The following is a 25132-nucleotide window of genomic DNA, read 5'->3' on the forward strand; positions in this document are numbered from 1 at the left end:
ATCGCTAGATAAGAAATTACATGCAATCTGCATGCATAGACTGTCATATCTAGATATGACTCAGTTATTTTTGCTGCACAGACATGTGGTATATACATACTGGGGAGCTTCAGGTCAATAGTTGCACTTGTTCCCCAGCAAATGTAAATGCAGTAAAAAGTTGCTTTACAGTACCCATGGCAAGGGGTTCCATAGATTAATTATGCTTGGTGTGGAAAAAGTACTTCCTTTTGTCAGTCATAAATTTCCTAGCAGTCTGTTTCATGGGATGACCACTGATTCTAGTGCTGTGAGAAATGGAAATCTCTATCTCTTTATCCACACTCTCTATACTATGCACAATTGTATAGACCTCTATCATGTCTTCCCGTAATCTTTGAAGAAAAGGAGCAATTTTGGGCAGGCTTATTTTTAGAAGGGGGTGTGTTTTGTTTTTTTACAGCCTGTATGTTTGCACACACAACAATAAAGTGTATTAAAATGCAAATGTAGTGGTATTATGTATGAGGGGTGTGGCTATTGGGGTGGGCATGGCTGTGGGGGCTGTCATGAAGAGTGCCTGCACTTCTGAATTTGCAACTACACCACTGGTGATTTGGATTGTTTTCAAAATTGCATGAGCTGACCTGGTATGTATTGAAGAGACCTGGATGGGGGAGGCTAGTGGTCCAGTTTGAGTCCAGTGTCTCTTGGCAGGATACTCTGTTCTGGAGCAGGTGAGAGGGTGTGGGTGGGGAAGAAGAGTCACTTTGGTCTATAAGAATAACATCTCCAGGGTTCCTGTCAGGAAATTGGTTTATGTTGAGTGTGTGTACCTACATCTGGAGACCAAGGATAGACTGGGACTTCTGTTGGTGTACTGTTCACCCCACTGCCAGAGTCCCTAACTGAGCTGATTGACTTGGCTGTGGAGCTGGCATTGGAATCTCCCAGATTGATAGTTTTGGGACACTTTAATGTTCATTTTGGAACCAATTTGTCAGGATCTGCTCAGGAGTTCATAGTAGCCATGAGAACTATGGGCCTCTCCGAAGTGCTCTCGGGATCAATGCATGTAGCTGGCAAACAAAAACTGTTTTGTGTTCGGCTCTGATCCAGGCAGTGTTCTGAGGGTGGGGACTCTTGTGATTTCCCTGTTGTCATGAACAGACCACCATCTGCTTAAGGTTAGCTGACAGCCATCACCCTCCTCCGCAGTGGGGAAGGACCTATTAGAATAGTCTGCCCCAAAAGTCTGTTGGATTCAATAGGATTCCAAGAAGCCTTGGAAGGTTTTAAGGTTGGTTCTGCCAGCGATTCTGTCGATGCCCTGGTTCAGACTTGGAATAATGAACTTACTAGGATGGTAGACATGTTTACTCCTAAACACCCTCTGCAACCTGCTTCTAAATCAGCTCCCTGCTACACTGAAGAACTATGGGGGCTAAAGCAACAAGGTAGATGGCTAGAGCTCAAGTGGAGAAAGACTCTGCTTGAACCCAACTGATTACAACACAGCAGATTTGAAGATCTATGCTCTAGCAATGCGCGCAGCAAAGAAGCAGTTCTATCTGGTTCGTGATCCGTTGAATCCATTAGAATGGTTTCTGCACCTGCATGGAAGCCTCTCAGTGTCTAGTTCCACAGCACCTTTTCGGTGCCTGCGCCCCACCCCATGTGACCATGTGACTATTTAAGGCGGGAGAAAGCGTAGGCACCTCAGTTCCTTTGCGACTGCTGCAGAGATCGGTTCACTCGGTTTCTGCAGCTCCTCATTCTGGTTCTTTGACTTTTTTGTTTGTTCTACTATTTGTCTTCTCTGGCTGTTTGATCTTGGACTGTCTTCTGGATAAAGCTTCTGACTTGCCTCTTTGTCGCCTGATCAGACTGATATAGCCTGGACTTTTTAACATTTTCGCTTGCTTCCCGTACCGATTCTGTTTGTCGACCGATTGGACTGTTATCTGACCTTGGACTGTCTAACGATGAAGTTTGTGAGTAACGGACTGCTTTGTTGGCAATAGTACTCAAGGGAATATGGATACCCCAACACAGAAAAAAAATTTCAAACGCGATAAATACAATGCCAAATTGCCCTCATAAGATGCTCATAGTTTATGTTTGCTCTGTCTGGGGGAGGCCCATGTCACTTCAGGCTGCAAAATTTGCCAGTCGTTTTCGAAACAAACACGGAGGAATCATGAACTTGTTTGAGGGCTGCAATATATGATGATGTTTTGGCTGCACCTTCTTCTTCATTGAATAAATCTCAGGTGCATGGCTCGAGGGCCCTGGGTACCGACCAGTCTAAATCCTCAGTGCCCACTGTGAAAACGCCAAAGTCCTCAAAGAGGCCAGGTGAGAAAATGGCGACCACTAGCAAGCCTGCAAAAATAATGCGGAAAATATCGTCATTGAGCTCGACTCCTTCGCCGAAGTCAGCTCAAGATGTAGTCTTCAACTCCATATCGAACCCCTTGACATCAACGGCGCTATCGGCATTGACAAAATCTCAGATTCCAGAACCGTTGAAGGTTCCACAACGCTTGACACCAACTTCGACGCTGTTGGAAGCCACGAGAGCGAGCAAGCCAGCCGCCACACGTCACTTCGACGTCGACGTCAAAAATTGCAGAAGTACCGGCTACGGCGACATCGACATGCTTGGTACAGACAGTGCGGGATTTGCTGCTAGCGCCGACCCCTATACGATCCCCTTCGACATCAGGGGATGGGGCACAGCCTTCGACCTTGAACACTCTAATTAACATCTCTACTGTCATTCCTTGGTTCCAAGTGCCCATGACATTTGCTCTAGAGGAAGCTGATCTTTCTGATACAGAGGCACTGCCTTTGAACCCGGGAGCTGCCCTGTCTCTCCTTACAATGGGGAGCTACCACTCCCTCTACATTCAAAGGTTTTCCTTGTTCGGAAGATGATGTTCCAGTTCTACTGCCAATCCAATGCCGCTTTTACTGACTGCTACTCAACTTACCACCGTTGCGCCGTGGCACACTTGCAGCTTCAGTCACACAGTATCCCCATCGAAAGAGACTGCTTTGCCTGGTATAACTTCACCGGGTGTGGCCTATGACTACAATGAGGATCAAGCATGGCGACAGAAGGCTACTATACCTCAGATCGCCACATGTGCAATACCAATCCATCCTCTCTCTGCAGGGGATGCCCCTCCTACTCCCAGGAAGGTGCACTCCACCAACGCTTCTACTCAGACTCTGCTTCCTACATCTATGAAATATATGTAGACTGCTCTGAAACAAGTCTCTTCTTCAGCGGCCCAGACAGAGGACTCACCTTCGACTGCTCTCCCATGTGTAGCATTGCCAGGCAGAGGTCCTTCACACCACACTCCTTCTGAGATTGTTTCTGATGACAGCCACCATGGCTCTTCCAACTTTGAATCAGATGCCGAAACTGTAGAACCCGACCCATCACCGGATGTGGCCACATCTGCCCACGTCTCTCCGACGGAGGAATTGAAGGCATATCATTCCCATGTAAAGCAGATGGCTTCTGCCTTAAGACTGGATCTATCTTCTCAAGTGAAAACCATCGATGTCCCAGTCGGCCCAACTAGTGGCACTACCCCTACTTCCTATTATTTTGAATGCTGCTCAGTGTGCTTGGCAGGTTCCTCATATGTCCACACCTACGTCGAAGAGATTGGAGGGCCTTTACCGGGTGCAGGAGCAAGATAATACATACCTGTTCAAGCATCCAGTCCCAAACTCTCTGGTTATGAATTGTGCTACCTTATCAAGATTGGGGAGACGTCACACCACCCCTGCGGATAAAGAGGGCAGGAAATTGGACGTTTTGGGGAGAAAACATTACTTCACCTCTTGTCTCTCTGTCAAAGCGGCTACTTATTCCGCATGTACGGCGAAGTACAGCTATTGCATCTCGGAGAACTTGGAGAAGGACCTTGATACACTGTCTCCTGAAGAACTGAAGGTTCGATTCCAGAAGACTCTACAGAAGGCAGGACACCTTACCTGTCAACAACTGAGCACCACGAAACACTTAGCGGAGTCAGAATCTAAGTCCATTACCGCGGCTATTACCTTGTGTTGACACGCTTGGCTAAGATCAGCCGCCCTGCAACAAGATATGAAGGACAAGATAGAGGGCCTTCCGTTCGATGGTAAGGGCCTTTTCTCACAGGAGACAGACACGACAATGAAGAAGATGAAGAAGTCAAAGTTCATGGCCAAAACGTTGTTGTTCTTCAGCCTCAACGTACCAAACTTCCAAGCAGAGGTTCTACTACCGTCCCCGCTCCTCCTATAGACCACAAGACCAACAGGACTACCGTAAGACTTACCAATCCTTCTATAAGTGGGTTTCGCAACAGAAGGATAAATATGCCACGACCCAGTGCAACAAACAAATGGAGGACAACAAACAGTAGCTTTGAGGTTCAAGAAAGCCCACCGCACACACTATCATTATCACACCATCTGCTTCACTCTCTCTCCCAGAACAACAGGGAGGACAATGTTCCTGCCTACAACATCTGCTTGCTAGCCCCACTAGCCATCAACTCCATCAGATTGGCGAATCATGCACAAGCATGGCACAACATAACATTGGACCAGTAGGTCTTGAAGATTGTCACGTCAGGCTATGCAATAGAATTCAAGACTCACCCTCTTTTCAGGGGCCTACGCTTCACAAGAGCAGCACCTGCCTTACTTCAAGAAGTACAGGAGCTCCTGCACAAGAAAGCAATAGTCCCAGTGCAATGGGCTCAGCGACAGGAGGGATTTTACTCTCGTTATTTCCAAATCCCAAATAAAGATGGCAGAATACAACCTATTATGGACCTAAGGCATCTCAGCAAATTCGTCCTTGTGAAAAAGTATCGGATGACAATGTTGCAGGACATTCTATCACTTCTACATTGGGAGCTGTGGCTTGTGATGTTGGATTTAAAAGACGCCTTTTTCACATAGGGATCTGGCCATCTTATCAGAAATTCCTGAAGTTCACAGTAGGGACCTCAATTTATCAATACCGAGTCCTTCCTTTCGGACTTTGCACTGCCCCACGTGTATTTACCAAATGCATGGCGGTAATAGTGGCTGACTTAAGAATAAAGGGCCTAAAACTGTATCCCTCTCTGGACTATTGGCTCCTGACGTCAAAAGACGAAAAAGAGTTACTTTCGCAGATACAGTACATGTTAGAGCTTCTCCAGGATCTTGGGATACAGGTCAACTGGAAAAAATCTCACCTGACACTAGTATCCACATACCTTACATTGTGGCTGTACTGGATGCCAGCTTAGGGAGAGCATTCTTAATAGAAGATCACTACCAAGCCATCATGCTAATGGTTCGGCAGTTTCAAGCCAGTCCTTTGCAGACTGCATATCAAATTCAGCGACTGCTGGGCCTGATGGCCTCCTGCAAGTCAACTGTGTGCTACACCTGGTTGAAGATGAGGAAACTGCAGCTGTGGTTCCTGTTGTCCTTCTGTCTAAACAGAGACAGTCGAACGAAGCAGCTACTTGTGCCTCTGCCAATCCTTTGTTCTGGTGTCCTGGTGGACACGGAAGCACAATCTTCTCAAAGGAGTACCCTTTCAGCCACAGGCTCCGTCCATATCGGACACAACGGACACTTCACTGAGAGGTTGAGGCGGACATTGCATTGCCACAGTGACGCAAGGTCCCTGGACCCGCACCCAATGCCATTTTCACATAAATTTCCTGGAACTGTTGGCAGTTTTTCAAGCCATGAAAGCCTTCCTCCCGATGCTGAGAGGAAGGGTAGTACAACTGCAGTTGGACAACACTACCGCCATCGCCTATCTCAACAGGCAGCAGGGACAGTCTCCAGGGCTCTGTGTGCACTCACCATACAGATTTGGCACTGGTGCATCAAGAACAGTATTACCCCTGTAGCCATCCACATCAAGGGCACAGACAATGTGCTAGTGGATGGCCTCAGCTGCTCGTTCTTGACGGAAACCCGGCACGAGCGGGAACTGAATGATGTTTACCTGCAGCGAATCTTCAGTCTTTGGGAACACCTGGAGATCGACTTATTTGCTACAGCTCAGAATGCAAAATGCAAGCTGTTCTGCTCAAGAGCAGGCCACGACCCTCAGTCATTTGGGGATGCTTTCCAGATGGACTGCTCACGTAATTGGTCTTACATGTTCCCCCCACTGCCTCTTGTGAGCAGGGTAGTGGCGCAAATCCTGGCTGGCCACATGAGGTGCAGGATCACACCTTGATGGCCCTGCCAAGTATGTTTCCACATTTACTCAAACTAACCTCGTACACCTTCCAGAGACTTCCAAACCGCACAGATCTCCTGATACAGGAAGATGGCCATGTTCTACATCCAGAAGTTCTCACCCTACAGCTAACAGCGTGGAGGATCAACTGCTGAAAAAGATCCTGCTGAATCAACATTAAACCATCTACAGGAAAAAAATTACACCAGCAAGTGGAGGAGATTTGCTGCCTATGCTTCATGACATGGTTTCTGTCCTAAAAAGGCCTCCATCCGTGAGGTCCTGCTCTATCTGACTTCCCTAAAAACATCAAAACTCTCCAATGTGTCAGTTAGAGTTCGCCTGGCTGCGCTATCATCCAGACACCCTGGCTGGGATGGCAAGATGGTGTTCTGCCATTCCTCCTGCAAGAGTTTTAAAAAAGGCCTCACTAACCTCTATCCACCTGTCCGCAGACCGCTGAAGCAATGGAGCATCTCTCTGGTCCTATCCGCTCTGACTGAGCCACCATTTGAACCCTTGCTTTCCTCTACGTTGAAGCTTACGTTCTTAAAAACTGCCTTCTTGGTAGTTATCACCACCGCTCGCAGGGTGAGTGAACGTACGGCTCTCAGAATGGAAGTAACTTATGCCCGTTTCTACCTGGACAAGGTTCTCCTGCGACCTGACATCACTTTTTTGCCTAGAATTGTGACTGATTTCCACATCAATCAGGACATTGTACTTCCCACCTTCTTTAAGTCACTGGCTACGCCTCTAGAAAAGGCTCTACTTTCCTGAGATGTTTGCAGAGCACTTCTCTATTATCTTTCTAAGACTAAGCCTTTCAGGTAATCAAGGAGGCTATTTGTATCCTACAAGGGTGTTACCATGAGTCAGACTTTGTCTGGGCAGAGACTATCACACTGGCTTGTAGAAACCATCCATTTAGCTTATGCTCTACAGAAAGTTCAGCCACCGAAGTCCATCAAGGCACATTCCACTAGGGCTTATGGTGCTTCCACAACAAACAAGATGAGAAAAACAAGACAAACAGCCTGTCTTAAATAAAAGTATGACTCGGGAAGGTGCTTTACTCCCAGATCTTAACCGAGACTTCGGTGCAGATAAACTGGTATTATTTAGAGATTCACAGAGACAACTGAGTGATGTATAACTACTAGAGTGTATTGATTACAGATAACTAGAGAGTCTCAGAACCCCTCCACCCTTCAACCCAGCAAGGCTTAGGTACTTCTACACCAGTGATTCTCAAACTTGGGTCCTCAGGTGTTATTGGACTTCAATTCCCATAATCCCCAACCAAAGGCCACTGAGGCTGGGGATTATGGGAGTTGAAGTCCAATAACACCTGAGGACCCAAGTTTGAGAATCCCTGTTCTACACCCATCAGGATACAAACAGTTTTGATAAGCCAGATAATAATTCCAACTAAAGTTTTAATATTGCAGCAATAAAGCAAGACCCTTGGATAACACAATGGACACACATCAAGTTTTCAATATCATAAAAGCAATCCTATGTCTAGTTAGTTAGTTAGTTATTCGATTTCTATACCGTCCTTCCAAAAATGGCTCAGGGCGGTTTACACAGAGAAATAATAAATAAAAATAAGATGGAACCCTGTCCCCAGGGGGCTCACAATCTAAAAGAAACATAAGACAGACACCAGCAACAGTCACTGGAAGTACTGTGCTGGGGGTCAATAGGGCCAGTTACTCTCCCCCTGCTAAATAAAGAGAATCACCACGGTAAAAGGTGCCTCTTAGCCAAGTTAGCAGGGGTCTATACTAGTCTATACTAGGTCTATCCTATTAGGTCTATACTATACTACTAGGTCTATACTATACTAGGTCTATACTGTTATTTTTTTTTAATTTAACACTTCCATACCGTCCAAAATGCATGTCTCTGAGCGGTTTACAACAGCATACTAGATGCTTACACAACTAGGTCAATAACGTGGCCAGGGTTGTGAGCTAGTAGTCAAATGTGTGCAGAGATCAACAGCAAGTAGGGACGCATCCAAATGATCTCTGGTTTTGATGGTGTCTGAAGGTTCCCTTTTGAGGTCCAGCTGCTTTTTATAAACCAGACTAGGCAGAGATGGGCAATAAGTGTGTGCAGATCCTGATTACCTAATTAAAATCAATGAGTCCCTGTTCTCTGCTAAAATCTGCCTCTTCTGGCCCTCCCAATTATCTTGGGTGTAATTCATGGTCACTTAGAATCTTCCTTCCTTAGGTTGTGGTGACCAGATGGACCGGGGTTTTAAATATGCAAGTCCCTTTTGTTCACCACCTAGTAACTTTCCCTTTGTCAGCTTAATTTCTTCTCATATCAGATTAATGACTTTCACTTCTCACCTCCATTTCATGCAGATCCCCTCCTATAGTTTGGCATACACCCTGTTGCTGTTGTCAGGGCCCCTCACATTTCCCTACAACTCAGCACATTCTATGTGGCCAGATTATCACCACACAACCTGTTTATGCAAGTTGTCTTTCTCAAATATGATACAATTTGCAAAGCCAGCAGTTATAATTTCCCCTGGGGCCTCCTTGACTAGTTAGGTTGATCTGACCACTGGTTCTCCGCACAGGCCCTTAGCCATTCCCCATCAAAGTCCAAAATCTTTCATATCACAGGATGTTACCAATATGCTGATGACACCCTGTCACAGATCCCACCATGCTGCCACCATGTGAAATGGCCTGGTCTCAACCAACCCCATGATCTTAAGCTTCATTGCTGCCACCAAGTAAACTTTTGTATTTTTTCTTTTCAGCCTTCCAAACCTCTGTCTCATTCAAAGTTAGGTAGAGTAGAAAGGCTTCTAAGCGTGAGGTGGAGAAGCAGACAGAAGCTACGTATTTTTAACTTCAAAACAATAATATTTTATTTTAATATAGTTAAATTCAGAACAATAGTTCTTCTGGGTGGTCTCTGTCCATCACACAGATGGGCTTCGTGCTTGCTTGAAATAGAGACTAGAACCTTCCAAGTGCCATTCTCTCCAGCTTTGTGCTGAGGCTCCTCCCGCAATCTACTAGGTCATGTGCTCTGTACCCACCTCCTCAGTTCTTTTTCATCCACCAAAGAAGAATCATCTCACCAAGAGCCTTTTGTAGCTTTTGAAAATGATAGAAGTTCCTCTTATTCTTTCTCTCCAACTCCTTTCTATATTTTATTTCTAGTTTTTTCCTGACGTGTTTGCATTTTTATTTTTTATTGCATTCCTTCCCCCATTTTCCTTTCCAGTTTCCCTCCTCCTCAGGGGAGTGGGCCTTTCCCCTGCCTTTTTATTGTATGCACTGCCAGGCAACATTTAAACGCTGTGCAGGCTGTCAAGCAAAGATACCTTCATCAGATGGGCATAATCTCTGTCTGTTCTGCTTGGGTGGGTGGGGGGGACTCATTCTGTGTGGAACTGCTCCCATTGCCAGAAATTTATGCAACAGGCATATTGCAACAGGACCTCCAGACTTCAGCTATCTCTCTGGGAGTGAGCCCTGCCTGCACCCCCGATCATGGAGCAAAGTAGCGGTTCGCCTAAGCATAATCCCATCGTTACCGCTTCCAACATGGCAGGTGCTACTCCCCATGGCGGCCCTGGGACTCCTCTGACCTCCATTACTGCGCCACTGGCAAGCACTACAGTTCTTCCTTCAGTCCCATTAGCCCAGGGGCAAGTGCTACTGGCTCCATAACTGCCATCAACTTTGGGGATGCTCCATCCTGAGGGCGGGCTTCTGCCAACACTGGAAGCCCAGAAGAAAAAGAAAATATGACCTGCCAGGCTTCAATTTGGCACCGAAGCCGAAAAAGAAGGTGTTGAAGGAACCCGATGTGCAGGTGCACAGCTTTAGATTGGAGAAGGTGCATCGGGATGCAGCCGCACAGCTTAACAGAGTAGCCCCAACAGCACAGCAGAGCCCTTGGTACCAAGGAGCATGATCCCAGCACACAGCTTCACCACAGCCTCGATCTTGCTGACAAATCGCCAGCTGGATCACTGGAGCAGCCCATTACAATTGATGGAGCCTCCCACCTGAACGGGGTGGTTTGATACCCATATCACAGGTGGTACTCCCTGAGAAGTAATGGGAGAGACTCGGAGGGGGAATCCCTTCACTTGGGATGGTTGAGGTCGAGTGACTACTCCTCCCCTCCCAGAGGCCAGGACAGATATAGAAGACCCCACTACTCCCCTGTTGAACCTGAAGTATAACTACTATGACAGTAACTATTATGAATTTGGCAGGGACAGGGGCCACACATATGTGGGACATGACTGTGAAAGATGCAGATGTGACGGTCACAGCTTCGGGTCCAACGACTGGTTCTGCAGAAGGCAGCAAAGTTTCAGATCTCGGTCCAGATGCCCGTGTTGTGGCTATTTGTCCAGATCATATTCTTCTTATAGACGCTCGCCCTCACCATGAAGGGACAGGTGCTGTTATCATACTGGCCAGCACCCAGATGCCCAGCACTCTCATCTTCATGGGAGCACCTTCTAGTATCTGTCCCATCAAGACAGGATCAAACTGCAGCATGTTCTCAAACCCTTCGCTGTTTAAAAACACTGGATCTTTCCCCACGGCATGGATGGGGTGGGGAGGAATCTTGCTCCAGTGTTCGTAGCTTTACTGTGAAAAGGAACTCTTTTTTCCCCCCTGATCACAGGAAAGGGACGTGGCTCAAAGTGATGTTATGTAAGCACTACACATTAAATGATCATACATTCACCACGCAAAAATACAAAATGATGTTTTCAAACATTTTCCCCTTCCACCTGAGGAAGATTTGTCATAACACTCTTTGAAAAACTGACTAGTGACTAATTAAATTGTACAGTGCTGGTGCAAAAGGACATGGTTTTACTTCACCCTGGTCGCAATTCTTTCTTCAGGGGAAAAATAAACATTACATTCACAAGATCCTGCTATAAATATGATTGCTTTTAAGGCATCTGTTCATTTCTTCTTTTCCCCCATCTCAAGATCCTGCTATAATTATGATTACTTTTATGGCATCTGTTCATTTCTTCTTTCTCCCCACTCTCATTCTCTCTCTTTACTATTGTTAATTCTCTTTTTGTTTGTTATTGTTAATTGTTTTTGCTAGCCAAATGGGCTGGGGATGTTTTGCAGTCAATCAATCAATCAAAAATGTAGAAAGTATATTAATAAAAGTTAAAGTATGCCATTGCATATGTTGAAAGCAAATTATGACACTTATAAAAACTTTACAGGATATGTAAAAATAAGTTATTGCACATGGAATACACACACACATTTTCATGTATCTCAATGATACGGTAGGTACATGGAAAGGTTACACCACAGAGTTTGAGTAACAGCCTCCAAATTCTGGGAAACGCATCACTCTGCCCAATGCGACGCTGATAGAAGAGGTTGAGGCTGTACTTTGAAAAGGGGCAATCGAACCCATCTCTCTGGACGACCTGTTTTCTCCCTACTTCACCGTGCCAAAGAGTGGTGGAGGCCTTCACCCACTTTGGACCTCAGGTTCCTGAACTCCTTTATAACCTAGAAACGTTTCCGAATGCTGACAGTGTCAGAGATCATTCCTCTGCTATTGAGGGAAATGTGCCTCCATAGATTTGGAAAATGCCCTATAACAAGCCAGCCACAACACAGAAAGTACTTAAGCTTTCTTATAGAATCTCGCAAAGTGATGTCCTTTGGCCCCTCTCCCACTCAAAGGGTCTATATGAAGTGCATATCAGTGGTAGTCGGTCACCTTCAGGAGAAGGATACAAATCTTCCCGTACTTGCATGACTGGCTCTTAGTAGCCAGTCGCCTAGAAACCCTTCACAGGAATATACATATCACTACATCTCTTCTAAGGTGCCTAGAACTGAAAATAAAGTCTTAACTCACTCCAACTCGCAGAATAACACTCTTAGGCATTGTTTTCTATTCCACCGCAGCTGTGGTGTACTTACCAGAAGATCGTGCAAAGCAGATTTCAGATCTTGCACATTCTCTACGCCAGTCGCCTTTCTGTCCTGTGAAGCAGATAAAACTAATGTTAGGGCTGATGGCATCCACTACAGATGTCTTGCCCACTGCTCAACTTCATATGCAACCTCTTCAAAGGTGGCTTCTCGATTTCTTCGAACCTTTGCAATAGCAACAATCAGGGGTTCTGGAGCTGCCCCCTTTGATCTAGTCTGCTCTCTCATACTGGGGACTGTGCCTGCAATCAACGGTCAATCAACTCCCGGTCAATCAACACCCTTCAACAGGCCAGGCCCTCAAGCTTACCTGATGGTGGATGCTTCTGAAGAAGGTTGGGGTGCCCATTACAGGAACCTTCATCTGAACCAACATTGGTCTGAGAACACCATCACATCAACTTCCTTGAGCTCTTGCCAATTTTCAAGGCCCTCCAAGGGTTTCAGCCAGACTTGGTAGGCCAACATGCACAGATAATGACAGACACAACTGCGATGGCCTATGTGAACAGGCAGGGAGGCACAGGGTCACACGCCCTGCTAGTCCTTTCTCTAGAACTCTGGCATTGGGTGCTTCTACACCACATCCATTTTCAGTAGTGCACATCAAAGGCCTGAACAACACATTGGCAGATGATCTGAGCAGGGCTCACAGCATCTCCCACGAGTGTTAACTACACCCAGGCGTGTTACAAGAGGTCTTCTGGATCTGGGAGGAACCTCAGATAGACTTTTTCACCAATCCAAGCTTGACATTCCACATCAGGGCAGGGTTCGGGAAGAATTCCAAAGGAGATCCTTTCACGATCTCCTGGTTGACGGATTTTACTTAACTGTTTTTACCAATTCTGTTGATGCCTCAATTCTTCAGAAGATACACCAGGACAAGGTGAATTATTAATATCATCACCATCATCTACATTTTCTATACAGTTCTTCCACCAAGGAGCCCAGAGTGGTGTACTACATACTTAAGTTTCTCCTCACAACAACCCTGTGATGTAGGTTAGGCTGAGAGAGAAGTGACTGGCTCAGAGTCACCCAGCAAGCCTCGTGGCTGAATGGGTATTTGAACTCTGGTCTCCCTGGTCCTAGTCCAGCACTCTAACCACTACACCATGCTGGCACCACGCTGAGAATTGCATCCTCATCATTCCATGGTGGCCATGTCATCATTGGTTTTCTCTCCTACTTCACTTGTCAGGATGATGCTTCCACTCTCTTCCTCCTCACCCCAGGTTCCTGTCTCAACAACAGGGCAAGGTCCTACATCTGGATATGGCCACTCTATGGCTCATGGCATGGAAGATTCAATTGACTGGACACCTGAGCTACATGAAGTACTGACAGCCTGCAGGAAGCCTTCCACTAGGATATCCTATACGGCAAAATAGAAAAATTTCTCAGAATATGCTAGACTGTCAGGTTCATCTGACCTGGCTACTGCCCCCCTGACTATTATACTATCTCACATGCTGAAATTGAAGAGGGCCGGTTTGTTGATGCCCTCTATATGGGTACATCTGGCGGCTGTTGCAGGCTTTTGGATTACCCCATACTGATATCCCTCTTGCAGTGTCACAGGTCAAGCAGTCTTTGAAGGGTTTGGCATACTTACGTCTTGGTGCACCTACTGAAGCTCCACCATGGCGTCTACCCAGGTCTTAACTTCCCTCACAGGCAGACGCTTTAGCCACCTGTGACCTTTGCTTCCTGAATCTTAAGACAGTGTTTTTAGTGGCCATAACATAAGTCTGTAGGGTGGGAGAGTTATGAGCCTTATGCTCAGACCCGCCTTACCTGATTTTTCAGAAAGAGAAGGTCACCCTTAGACCAGTCATTGCCTTCTTACCTAAGATAGTTTCATTGTTCCATAGGTCACAGCTGATCTCCCTAGCTGTGTTTTTCCCAAACCCCACATCATCTGAAGAAGCCTTTGCCCAGTCCATTTCAGCCTGGATAGTTCAAGCCATCAAGCTCACATATCAGGTGGTGGGGTTGGTGCCTCCCATTCCACCAGGGCCATAGCAACGTCCACAGCCTTTGACCAAAGTCTGCCCAAGCTGCCACCTGGTCATCCCTGACTTCATTCATCAGACACTAGGCCCTGGACATTGGCGCAACAAGACTCAGCCTTCTGGAGTTCAGGTCTACAGTCTCTCTTCCACTGTCGTGCAGGAGCTACTCAACCAGCTCTCTGGGCTCTGTCTCCTGCCTCCAGTCATGATAAGAGCTTGCGGTATGCCCATATATGTGATAGTCAGATACCACTCAGAAGAACTTCAGGTTGCTTACCTTTATTGGAGTTCTTCTGGTGGTCATCTATCCATTCACACACATGCCCATCCTTCTCCGCTGCAGAGCTATGTAGTGGTGGACTCTGAACTGATGGAGTGCAAGCTTGTGACTTAGTAGATTGGGGGAGGGGCCTCAGCACCAAGCTGGAGAGAATAAAGCTTGGAATGTTCTGGTCTCTACTTTGCGCCAGCACGAAGCCCATCTGTGTGAATGGACAGATGACCACCAGAAGAACCCCAGTTACAGGTAAGCAACCTGAAGTTATTTTTGAAAATTTAGTACAAAACAGCAACCATATGAACATAAGGATAAAATAGGAGAAAAACACATGTAATCTATCCTGTACTGATACTGGATACTGGGCCCTAACTCAGGGTCCTTACCAAGAATCCTCTTGCAATCACCTCTAGTCGGTTTCTGTAGCAAGCCTGGCTTGTCTCATGCTCAGCCTCGGGTCCTGCTCTTCCTTACCAGTTCTGGGGTGTTCTGTCCCAGACTGTTTCTTCAGCTGCTTTAGGAGTGATTCAGTCCACAAGAGAGTCTCAACTCTCCCAGTGATTTCTCAGCTCTCTTTCCAACACCAGCTCTGATTCTGACAGCAATTTGCACTCCTTGAACTCCTTCACTTGAACTCTTTAGCTCTGCAATTTGCACACCAAAACTTTGCTGAAGGCAGCCTCCTTACATTCTTTTTTTCTCCATTATTTAAAATTATATCCAATAAAATCCCTCCAAAATTAAACCAGTATAATTCTTCTTCCTCCAAAACCAAACTGTAGAACAGGAGATGTGAACATTTGGTTCCTGCACAGTTTTTTAACATAAGTAAAGAACTTGCAATACACACATCTTATATACAACAAGAGGAGGTTCTGGCCTCATTCTGTTGGGGCACATGTACCCCAGCATTAGACCCAGAGATACCAGCCCAGAAGTATGTGGAATTCAGGCCTGTGTCTGGTTCCATTTTATTAAGAAATGAATTAAATACCTGGACTCAAGGTGAACTGACATGCAGATCTCAACTGCTTTGTGAAGGAAGAGGCCATCCAGCATTGTATTGTGAAATGGGTACTCAAGGAAGCACAAAAGCCAGACCAGAACAATCCAAATGCTAATATGTGACTCACTATCAGATAATGTCTGTGGAAGAGGCCAGAGGCTGATCTCCCCTTTCCTGTTGCAAGAGATCTATGTTAATCCTTGTCAATGATTGCTCGCTATACTCAATTGCTCTCTGTAGAAATTCAACATAGGTAAATGCACACAAAGAAAACACCTATAGACTTTAATTCTTACTTTACTAACACCTTAACACCTCATGGGATGAGGCTGGCAAATCTGAGACAAGAGAAGATGCCCATTTGCAACTCAGAGATGCAGATTTGCCTTGGGCAATGTCCCCTCCTCAAGATAGCAGCTAACAGAAGATGAGATTAAGATCTCCCTGGACTGGCTAATATCCTGACTAATTAAAAGACATTATCCAGAAGGTAACAGCATTGTCACCTTTTTGGGGACCCAGGAAAATATGAGGAGATTTCAAATAGACTCTATGGGGATCAAAGGGAAATACAACTATAAAGAATGAGGCTTACTGGACAGAGAGCTAGCGATCTTGTGCCTTCAAGCAAGGTCTGCTCATAAGTAATCCAAGAGTTTGCTACCCAAGCCACGGGGCTAGAGGCAGGAACTCTTTCCATGGGAGAAGGGACTGTCTGTGACTTCTGCTGCACAGTAAGAAGTTAAGACTCCCCAGCCATGATACTCCCTAGCAATCTTGTGCCTACAAGCAAGATCTGCTCATGAACAATCCAAGGGTTTGCTGCTAAGCCGCGGGGCAACAAGCAGAAACTCTGTCCATGGACAGGAACTGTCTGTGACTTCCACTGCGCAGTGAGAGATCAAGACTTCCCCAGCCATGGTACCTTCACTCTCTGCCTTGCTCTGAGCAAACTGTCTTCTTGACCTGCCTGCTTGATCACCAGAAGCCAGACCACCGCTTCCAAGTTGCTGTTCCCAGCTACAGCCTCTCTCCTTCAGCTAAAAGCCCCACCTCTCTCAAGCCTCTGATCCTGGTAATATGCTGCCTTCACAAGCCTTGGATACCTCTTCACTCCTTCCTATTAATCGCTGCTACCCCCTTCCTAAGCCCTCCCTCCTTCCTCCTTCTCTCTAAATGTTTTATTAGGATTTGTTAGATTATTAGATAGCTGTAATTACTGATTGCACACACATATGTTAGTTAGGCACATTACACTACACTTTGAATTGGAAACATGTTTTTAATGTGGATTGTTTTATCCTGATGAGCAACTTTTTAATAATAAAGCCCATTGAATTTTCTGAGTGTGTCTCTATCTCTGTTTGCGCGCCCAGATCCTACATGGTCACCATCTCCAAGAACCAGTTCAGTTTGTTTATGATGTGACTTTGCCTCTTTCACTCTGAGGATTTACAGAGTGCGAAACCAGGTGCAGTTCACAACAATTCCTTCATATGCCAAAATATATTTTTGAATGTCAACTACATCAGGAAATGGCCTTCCCTAAATGCCTTCCTGGAGGCGGTAATGAGCTGGATGAAGGAGAACAAACTGAGGTTGAATCCAAGCAAGATGGAGGAATTCATTATGGGAGGTCAGAACTTAGGAAGTGGCTTAGAGCTGTCTGTTCTGGATGGGGTTACATTCCACTTGAAAGAGCAGGAACATCATCTGGGAGTTTGTCTGGACCCAAACTTCTCCCTGGTTTCTCAGGTTGAGGTAGTGGCCAGGAATGCTTTCTATTGGCTTTGGCTGGTACTCCAGCTACAGAGATAAACTACCTTGAAACAGTGATGCATATGCTGGTAACATCCAGACTTGACTAATGCAATGCATTCTATGTTGGGCTGTACATAGTCCAGAAACCAGCTGGTTCGGGATGCAGCAGCCAGGTTGGTCTTTGGAGTTATCCAAAGAGATCATATCACACCCATTTAAAAAGAACTACACTAGCTGCCAATAAGTTTCCACGCAAAATACAAAGAACTGGTTATTACCTATAAAGCCCTGAACGGCTTGTATCCAGGGTATTTAAGAGAGCATCTTCTTCATGAACTCCACCACCTATTAAGATTATCTAGGGAAGTCTGGTTGTGGTTGCCACCAGTTCAGTTGGTGGCAACTCGAAACTGGGTCTTTTCTAGGGTTGCCCCTGGACTTTGGAACGTGCTTCCTAACTAAAGTAGAGCCTCTCTTTCTCTGGATGTTTTAAAGGAGGACTTGAAAACATATCTGTTTAGTCAGGCTTTTAGTTTATAGTTTTACTTTTTAGAGTTTCAATCTGTATTTTACATTGTTTTAATTGTGTTTTTAGATTGTGAGCTGCCCATGGACTTGCTTATGGGGTAGTGTGGCATTTGGTCAGAAAATTTTTATTTTCAGTTGTTTTTCATCATAGATGTTACTTTGGCTTGTATAAGTTTACTTACATTTCTGCTTCCACCAGTTATACAATGAAGCCTCTGTAATTGTTTTCTTAATGCTTTTAACATGACTTAGTAGATGTGAGAAGGGTTTGTTACAGAAATCACTCAGTCAGATGTATTTTTCAACTAAACAAGAAGAATATTTATTTAAAGATGTTATCTGAGGTTTGCTTGTTTCAGTACTGATTAATAGGGCTGAAATCTTGCTTGGTCACAAAGTTGGTTTGAACTTCTCACAGTACTTAGTCACTTTACACACAGAGGCACTCTTAGGCCTGGGCCATGGGGCGCTGGCTCATTCTTCCACTCCAAGGTAGCCTCTGAACGCTCCCTCGTGCCTCTGCATCACACGTGCAGGAAGCCGCCAGAAAGAAAAATGGCTGTGTCATTAGCTGCCGCATAACAAATTGTTCTCTGGACAGCTTCACAACCCATTTTTAGTCTACTTTCCAGTAGGCTAAAAATCACATGGCATTCTGTGTGTGTGCCTGTCTGGGTGTGTGTCTCCACTCCCATCAACTTTGCAACGCCTGGACCAATATGAACCAAATCGGATACAGTTGTAGGGCACCTCAACGGCATAGTTTGTGATGATGTCATCCACCCCAATCCAAGATGGTGGTTGTGCGAACATCTGAGGCTCAAGCCGGCTAATTTGTGGACTCTGTAACCCATTTGAACCAAATTCGGTACAGTTGCAGTGAGTGACACATAGGGACACCTCAGTAGCATAGATTGTCATTCACCCCAGTTCAAGATGGCAGACATGTAAACTTTTGAGGTGCAAATGCACTAACTTGTGGACAGTCTAACCAATTTGAACCAAATTTGCTACTGCTGTATGGACACATAGGGATGCGCCAATGGTGTAGTTTGTGATGATGTCATCCACCCTGATCCAAGATGTTGGATGTGTGAACCTTTGAGGCACAAGTGCACTAATTTGGTGACTATCTAACCAATTTGAACCAAATTTGGTACAGTTGTAATGAGTGACACACAGGGGCATCTCAATGGTGTAGTATGTAATGATGTCATCCACCCCGATCCAAGTTGGCAGACACATGAACATTTGAGGTGCAAGTGATCTAACTGGACCTCGATTTGAACCAAATATAGTCCAGTTGTAGAGACAGTGAAAGGAAAGTAGACTGATTAGTTCTTAGTAGAACAACTTGTTTTATTACAGGCTGTCCTAGTAAGCCAGTCCTTTTATTTTAAATACTGTCTTATCCTTCGAGTTTCAGAACAACTCCTCTTTGAGACGGTTCCTACCCAGACCCACAATCCCACTCTAACTGTACTTCACTTCCAACTTGTGTCACTCCCTAACTGCCTCTTATGATTGACAGCTCAAATCCTGATCCTTGGAGTAGTCTCTTTATCAGCAGATACCAGCTTATGGAGTACATGAATTAATAGGATAGATGAGAAAAGATAGTTGAGGCATTGGATGAAAAGCCCCTCCCCCTTTTTTAAAAGCTTTCAGTTTGAATGTGTGGAAGCATAATTAATTAATTAATTAGTCAGTTACTTAAATGAAAGGTGTTGTACAAATGTTAGGTGCTGTACAAAACTTTAAAAGGCAAAACAGAACAGGCCTTGCCCACAGGCTTACAGCCTGAAGGTAGAAGACATCCCAAGAAAGGAAGAAAATGAAAGTCGAGGGGAGGGTTGATTCAGAAATGTCAATTCTTAAACGTAAAAATGGGGGAAGAGGTCTGATGTCAGGAGGAAATACTTTTCAGTAAAAGGAAACTTCAAGAGAAAAGTGATGCAGGCAACAGACTGATGGAGTAATCTTAAATCTTAAGTTTAATTGCAAGATGGAAATCTGTAAAGTAAAGGGTAAAAGGTTAAATATATAGAGAAAGAAAATAAGCTATAGAAGAGGAAAGCAGTGTTTTGAAAATAAGTACAAGAAGCTTAAACTGAAGACATGAAGAGAATGGTACAAAAAAGTAATAAGGTCTGAATGATGAGCAGAAAACATTGAATGGGCAACTCCATTTAAAATGGTGTAGAGAGGCTTCAAAAGAATAACAGAAAAAAGACCATCAAGGAAGATGTCATAATAATCAGTGCATGCTCAAAGCATGCTTAAGAAGAAACATTTAAATCATGGCCATTAAATGGAAGGTCATAGTTCTGCAAAAAAAAAAAAAAAGAATAGATGTTTGTTATGCCCTGATATACATGTTCCTTTAATAATATTATGCTGCAATAACTCATAACTGAAGTAGGCAAATCTTGTTTTTGTTTACCTTTTTATTTTAAGGACTTTTATCCTGCCTTTTCTGTTAAAAACAACTCAAAGCAGTTAACAACTAAAAAGAAACATCATACAGTAAACACACTAAAACAATAAAATAAAAAGACAGCAGGAAATTTCTCACCAGCAGGCTACAAATAAATAGGATATGCTAAATAAAAGGGTGGTAGGATTCATTTTTCAGGGCTCATTGAATCATCAGTATACCCCATCTATATGGTCTAATTAACTTGATTTTTCTTGTATTTTAATGGTTATTTTCTTGCCATTATATAGAAACTGTATTTAGGAATCTTATAAAAAGGAATTAGTGGCAGCACTTATGATATTAATTATTCATAGTAATATTTCACTTATTTTCTTTTCCTCTCTATTTACCTATGTGAAGCCATTTTAGTGAACATTATCACTCCATTGCTAAAGCTGTGGGTCACCTAGCAACTGTGGACTGTGTCTTTTCCTTGGCTGAGGTTGCGAAACAAGGAGACTATTGCAGGTAATGACCTTCTCTAGAATAGGCTAGCTTTGTTTATTTAACAAACTACAAAAATAAGTATTGTCAAGTGATTGTCAAGTGATTTTTGCATTTTGAAGACACAAAATATTATCCAAAAGGTTCGATTGTGTGGCTCCTTGGTAGGACAGGTGGAGTTTCATTCCAGGTAGAATGTGAGCCTAGCTTGCTTCTGTTTGGAGAAGATAGAAATATGATTTTAGACTCTTCACTCCATTCTCAGTGTAACAATGTACTATAACATGCATTTTTTCAGACCGGTCATAAATGATGAAAAGTCAGAGATAATGATAAAAAATGGGAAGCACCCTGTGATTGACATGCTGTTGGGAGAGCAAGAGCAGTATGTTCCAAATGACACATACTTATTGGTAAGTATAGTATAGGGATTTGGAAATGGATCATAAGATCATAAAATGGTTTCTAGTCCATAAAAGCCACCGTATATGTGGTTTCTTGAATTCCAAATAGCAATAATTGGAATCTCCCTACAAGTGTTTGACTGTTACCTGGAAGAAAGACCCAGAAGATGACTTTAGAAAGGATATATTATATTATTTAGATTATTACTTCAGATGAAGACTAGAGTTTTCTTATATTAACTCTCAGTAGTGAATATTGTCATGTGGTTAATAAAGGATAAGTCTGCAGTTGCCACCAATTCGTTTGGCAGCTACTTGGGAATGGACCTTCTCCGTTGGTGCCCCTGGACTTTGGAATGCGCTTCCTGTTGAAATAAGAGCCTCCCATCTCTGGCAACTTTTAAAAAGGCACTGGAGACACATTTGTTCACCCAGGCTTTTAATTAGATTTATGGTTTAAAAATTTTAATGATGTTTTTAAATGATTTTAATGTTAATAATTTTAACTGTTTAATTGATTTAGTTTTTATTTTAATTGTTAATTGATTGTTTTTATCTTGATGTGAACTGCCCTGAGCCATTTTTGGAAGTGTGGTGTATCAATCAATCAATCTATCAAATATATTGGTCTTATTTTAAGAAAAATGCATTTTCCATATTATTATTTATATGTATATTACCTGATCCAGGGATCAGACCATCTGTTCATACAAAATCTCATGGGTTTGTTGTAGCCAGGGGGCAAAGCAAGCCACGTCCAGTGATGGAATAACGTATATTACTTCATTTGAATTGCACTGCTGTAGTAGGCTGCTGTGCTAAAGGTGCCTGGATCTAGGTCACTGACGAGAGAGGGTGGAATAGCTTTTATCTGCTGCTTGTGGGCTTCCTAGAGGCTTCTGGTTGGCCACTGTGGAAAACAGATTGGATACTGAGCGAGATAGGCATTTCGCTTTTCTTATATTCCTAAGGTGATGATAAAAAATTGTTGTAGGCCCTCCATAATTGGTACTCCCTTTTTGAGAGATACTCTTCAAAATCAACCACATCATTTCAAGAGGAAAGTGAAGATCATCTTGTTTTACCGGAGTTAAGCTTAAATGATCATTTTGTGGTCCAAACAATATTTGATCACAGTAGCTGTGCAAGTTGTATTTTAGACTGTTGGTGGAGTGGTGGTGGTATTTTAATGGTATGCATAATAAGCAGGAAAAAGAAAGGCAAATTTTCATAAATAAATGAAACCTTAGTAAGAACTCCAAATAAGAAACCCGTTTAGAAGAAATATTATAGTTCAGATCATTCCTGAACGACCAAAGGTCCATAAGAGTTAATGACCAATTTCTGAAAAATATTTTAATTACACTTTTTCTTTTTCCAGGAGGACAGTCCAAGAGTAATGATAATTACTGGACCTAACATGGGTGGAAAAAGTTCCTATATAAAGCAAGTTGCATTGATCACGGTCATGGCACAGATTGGTTCCTATGTACCGGCTCAGGAAGCAAGAGTTGGTATTGTGGATGGTATATTCACCAGGTGAGATGTCAAAACTATGTGTTTTGAGGAATATGTGATAACCCTGAAAACTAATTATAATTTTACTTTGACAAGTATTTATTTAAGTATTCACATATGCCTGCTGGTTGCCAAAGTGTATAGTTGCATATCTAGTTGCTCTTAAATGGCCAAGTGACATATGTGGCCAGCGCAGCTTTGGACAGATTAAACTGGTACACCAGCTGCACTTATCCTGGAGATCTCTCATGCCTTATTCACATCCTGTTTACCATGTTGCTACAATACACTCTGTATGGGGCTGCCTTTGAAGAGGCAAAACCTCCAGTTAGTGTGGAATGCTGTTGCTTGAATGCTGATAAAAACCAGGTATTCAGAATACTTGACTCCATTGCTGTGACATCTGCACCAGTTTTTAATATTTTTATTTAATTTAGTTTATATACCACCTGACTCCAAAGGCTGTAGGTGGTTCACGAAAATAAATACAATAAAGACAAAATAAAACAAACTGTTAAAACAACAATTTAAAACATTCAAAGACTACTAAAAGCCAGGCTAAAAAAATCCTCTTACGGACTCTTTTAAAAGCTGGTAAAGATATTAAACCACAAATGTCTATAGAGAGCACATTCCACAGCCCAGGAGCAACTACAGAGAAGGCCCATTCCTGAGTCCCCGCCAGACGAGCTGGTGGCATCCAGAGACGGACCTTTCTCAATGACCTTAATATGCAGTGGGGATCATGCAGAAGAAGGCTCTCTCCCAGGTAACCCAGTCCTAAGCCGTTTAGGGCTTTAAAGGTAATTACCAGCACTTTGTATTTTGCCTGGAAACCTATTGGTATCCAATGCTGTTGCTTTAAAATAGGGATTATATGGTCTCTCCGAGAAACCCTGGAGTCCAGTCTAGCTGCTGCATTTTGGACCAACTGAAATTTCTGAATTAGATACAAAGGCAGCCCCATATAGAGAGCATTGTAGTAGTCAAGCCTAGAGGGTACCAGAGAATGTGCCACAGTTCTGAGATCATTATCTCCAAGGAATGGATGCAGCTGTTGTATCAACCAAAGTTGATAGAAAGTGCTCCTGGCCATAGCCTCAACCTGAGAAACCAGAGTGAGGCCAGGGTCCAGAAGCACTCCCAAGCTATGTACCTTTCCTTCGGGGGGAGTACAACCCCAACCAGAACAGGAAGGTCTGTCACATCCCTCAAAGTATGATCTCGTACCATGAGTACTTCCATCTTGTTTGGATTCAGTTCAGTTTATTTTCTCACACCTAGTCCATTACTGCCTGTAGGCAGGCATTTAAGGGGATTATGTTATTTCCTGATGATGATATATATCATGGAGAAATAGATTTGAGTGTCATCAGCATATTGATAACACCCTGCTCCAAATCTCCTGATGATCTCACCCAGTGGTTTCATGTAGATGTTAAAAATCATCGGAGATAGGATGGAGCCCTGAGGGACACCATACAATAGCTCTCATTTCAAAGAGCAACTATCTCCTAGCGACACCATCAGAAATCTACCAGAGAGATAGGAACAGAACCACTGCAGAGCAGTACCCCAAACGATCTAGAAGGATACCATGGTCGATAGTATCGAACGCCGTAGAGAGGTGCAACAAAATCCCATTCCTTCTGTTCATTCCTTGGTAAATATCATCCATCAGGCCAACCAATAGGGCTGACCAATATGGGTCTCCATCCCATAGCCTGCTCTAAAGCCAGTTTGAAATAGATCTAGATAATCAGTATCTTCCAAAACTGCCTGGAATTGATCAGTCACCAAGCCCAATATTATGTTCCAAGCCCAATATGTTTCCAGCCCAATTCAAAGTGCTGGTTATGAACGTAAGCCCCAAGGCACCTGAAGGACCACATGCTCCTATATGATTCTTCCCACCCATTCACATCTCACTTCCCACCCATTCAGGGGGAGGCTCTTCTTCCATCAGGTCTTCTTCCATCAGGAGCACCATTGATAGTTATGTGGGATAGGCTCTTCTTGACTGTAATATCTGGCCCTGGAACTCTCTCCCTGAAGAGGCCTATGCCCCCGCCCCAACGTGGCCTTTTGCAGACTGTTGTTTTTATTTGGGCCCCCAATCTGAATTGACCTTTTAAAATGTTTTGCCTAGTTCTTCTGTTTTATGCTGCAGAAATTTTTCAATGTTAAATTCAATGATGTTTTGTTGGACTCTTTTTAAAAAATTTCTCACAGATATAAACTAACAGAAATAACTATAATTAGGCAAAACCATAAAAATCTTTCATTGTCAGAAAAAAGGCAATGGGAACCATAATTATATTTCAGCTCTATTAAATGACACCAAATTAAAGAAAAGGTTGAATGTTATATTGTATTTTATTCCAGAAACTAATAAAAAGACTACAATTCAACATAGATTACCATCAAACTGCCTACTTTTCTGCATTCAAATAACTGTCAGATCCC

General features: G+C 43.7%; 1 protein-coding gene and 1 long non-coding RNA gene across 7 annotated transcripts in view; one reads left to right on the top strand and one right to left on the bottom strand.

Moving 5' to 3' along the window:
• Positions 1–25132, top strand: part of MSH3 (mutS homolog 3) — a 205307-nt gene that overhangs the window by 137061 nt on the left and 43114 nt on the right. For all 6 annotated transcript variants that reach the window (XR_008315277.1, XM_053291220.1, XM_053291222.1 and 3 more), the window contains 3 exons: positions 20661–20768; positions 21043–21157; positions 22530–22687. Coding sequence is in view for 5 of the 6 variants with exons in the window: in XM_053291220.1 (XP_053147195.1) it covers positions 20661–20768; positions 21043–21157; positions 22530–22687 (381 nt within the window). In the remaining variant the exon portion in view is untranslated. The remainder of the gene's footprint in view (positions 1–20660; positions 20769–21042; positions 21158–22529; positions 22688–25132) is intronic.
• LOC128342975 (uncharacterized) overlaps positions 1–25132 on the bottom strand; it is a 115597-nt gene that overhangs the window by 17197 nt on the left and 73268 nt on the right. The window contains exon 4 of the long non-coding RNA XR_008315280.1: positions 12220–12282. This is a non-coding gene — a long non-coding RNA (uncharacterized LOC128342975). The remainder of the gene's footprint in view (positions 1–12219; positions 12283–25132) is intronic.

Source organism: Hemicordylus capensis, chromosome 2, assembly GCF_027244095.1.
Source record: "Hemicordylus capensis ecotype Gifberg chromosome 2, rHemCap1.1.pri, whole genome shotgun sequence".
NCBI lineage: Eukaryota > Metazoa > Chordata > Lepidosauria > Squamata > Cordylidae > Hemicordylus > Hemicordylus capensis.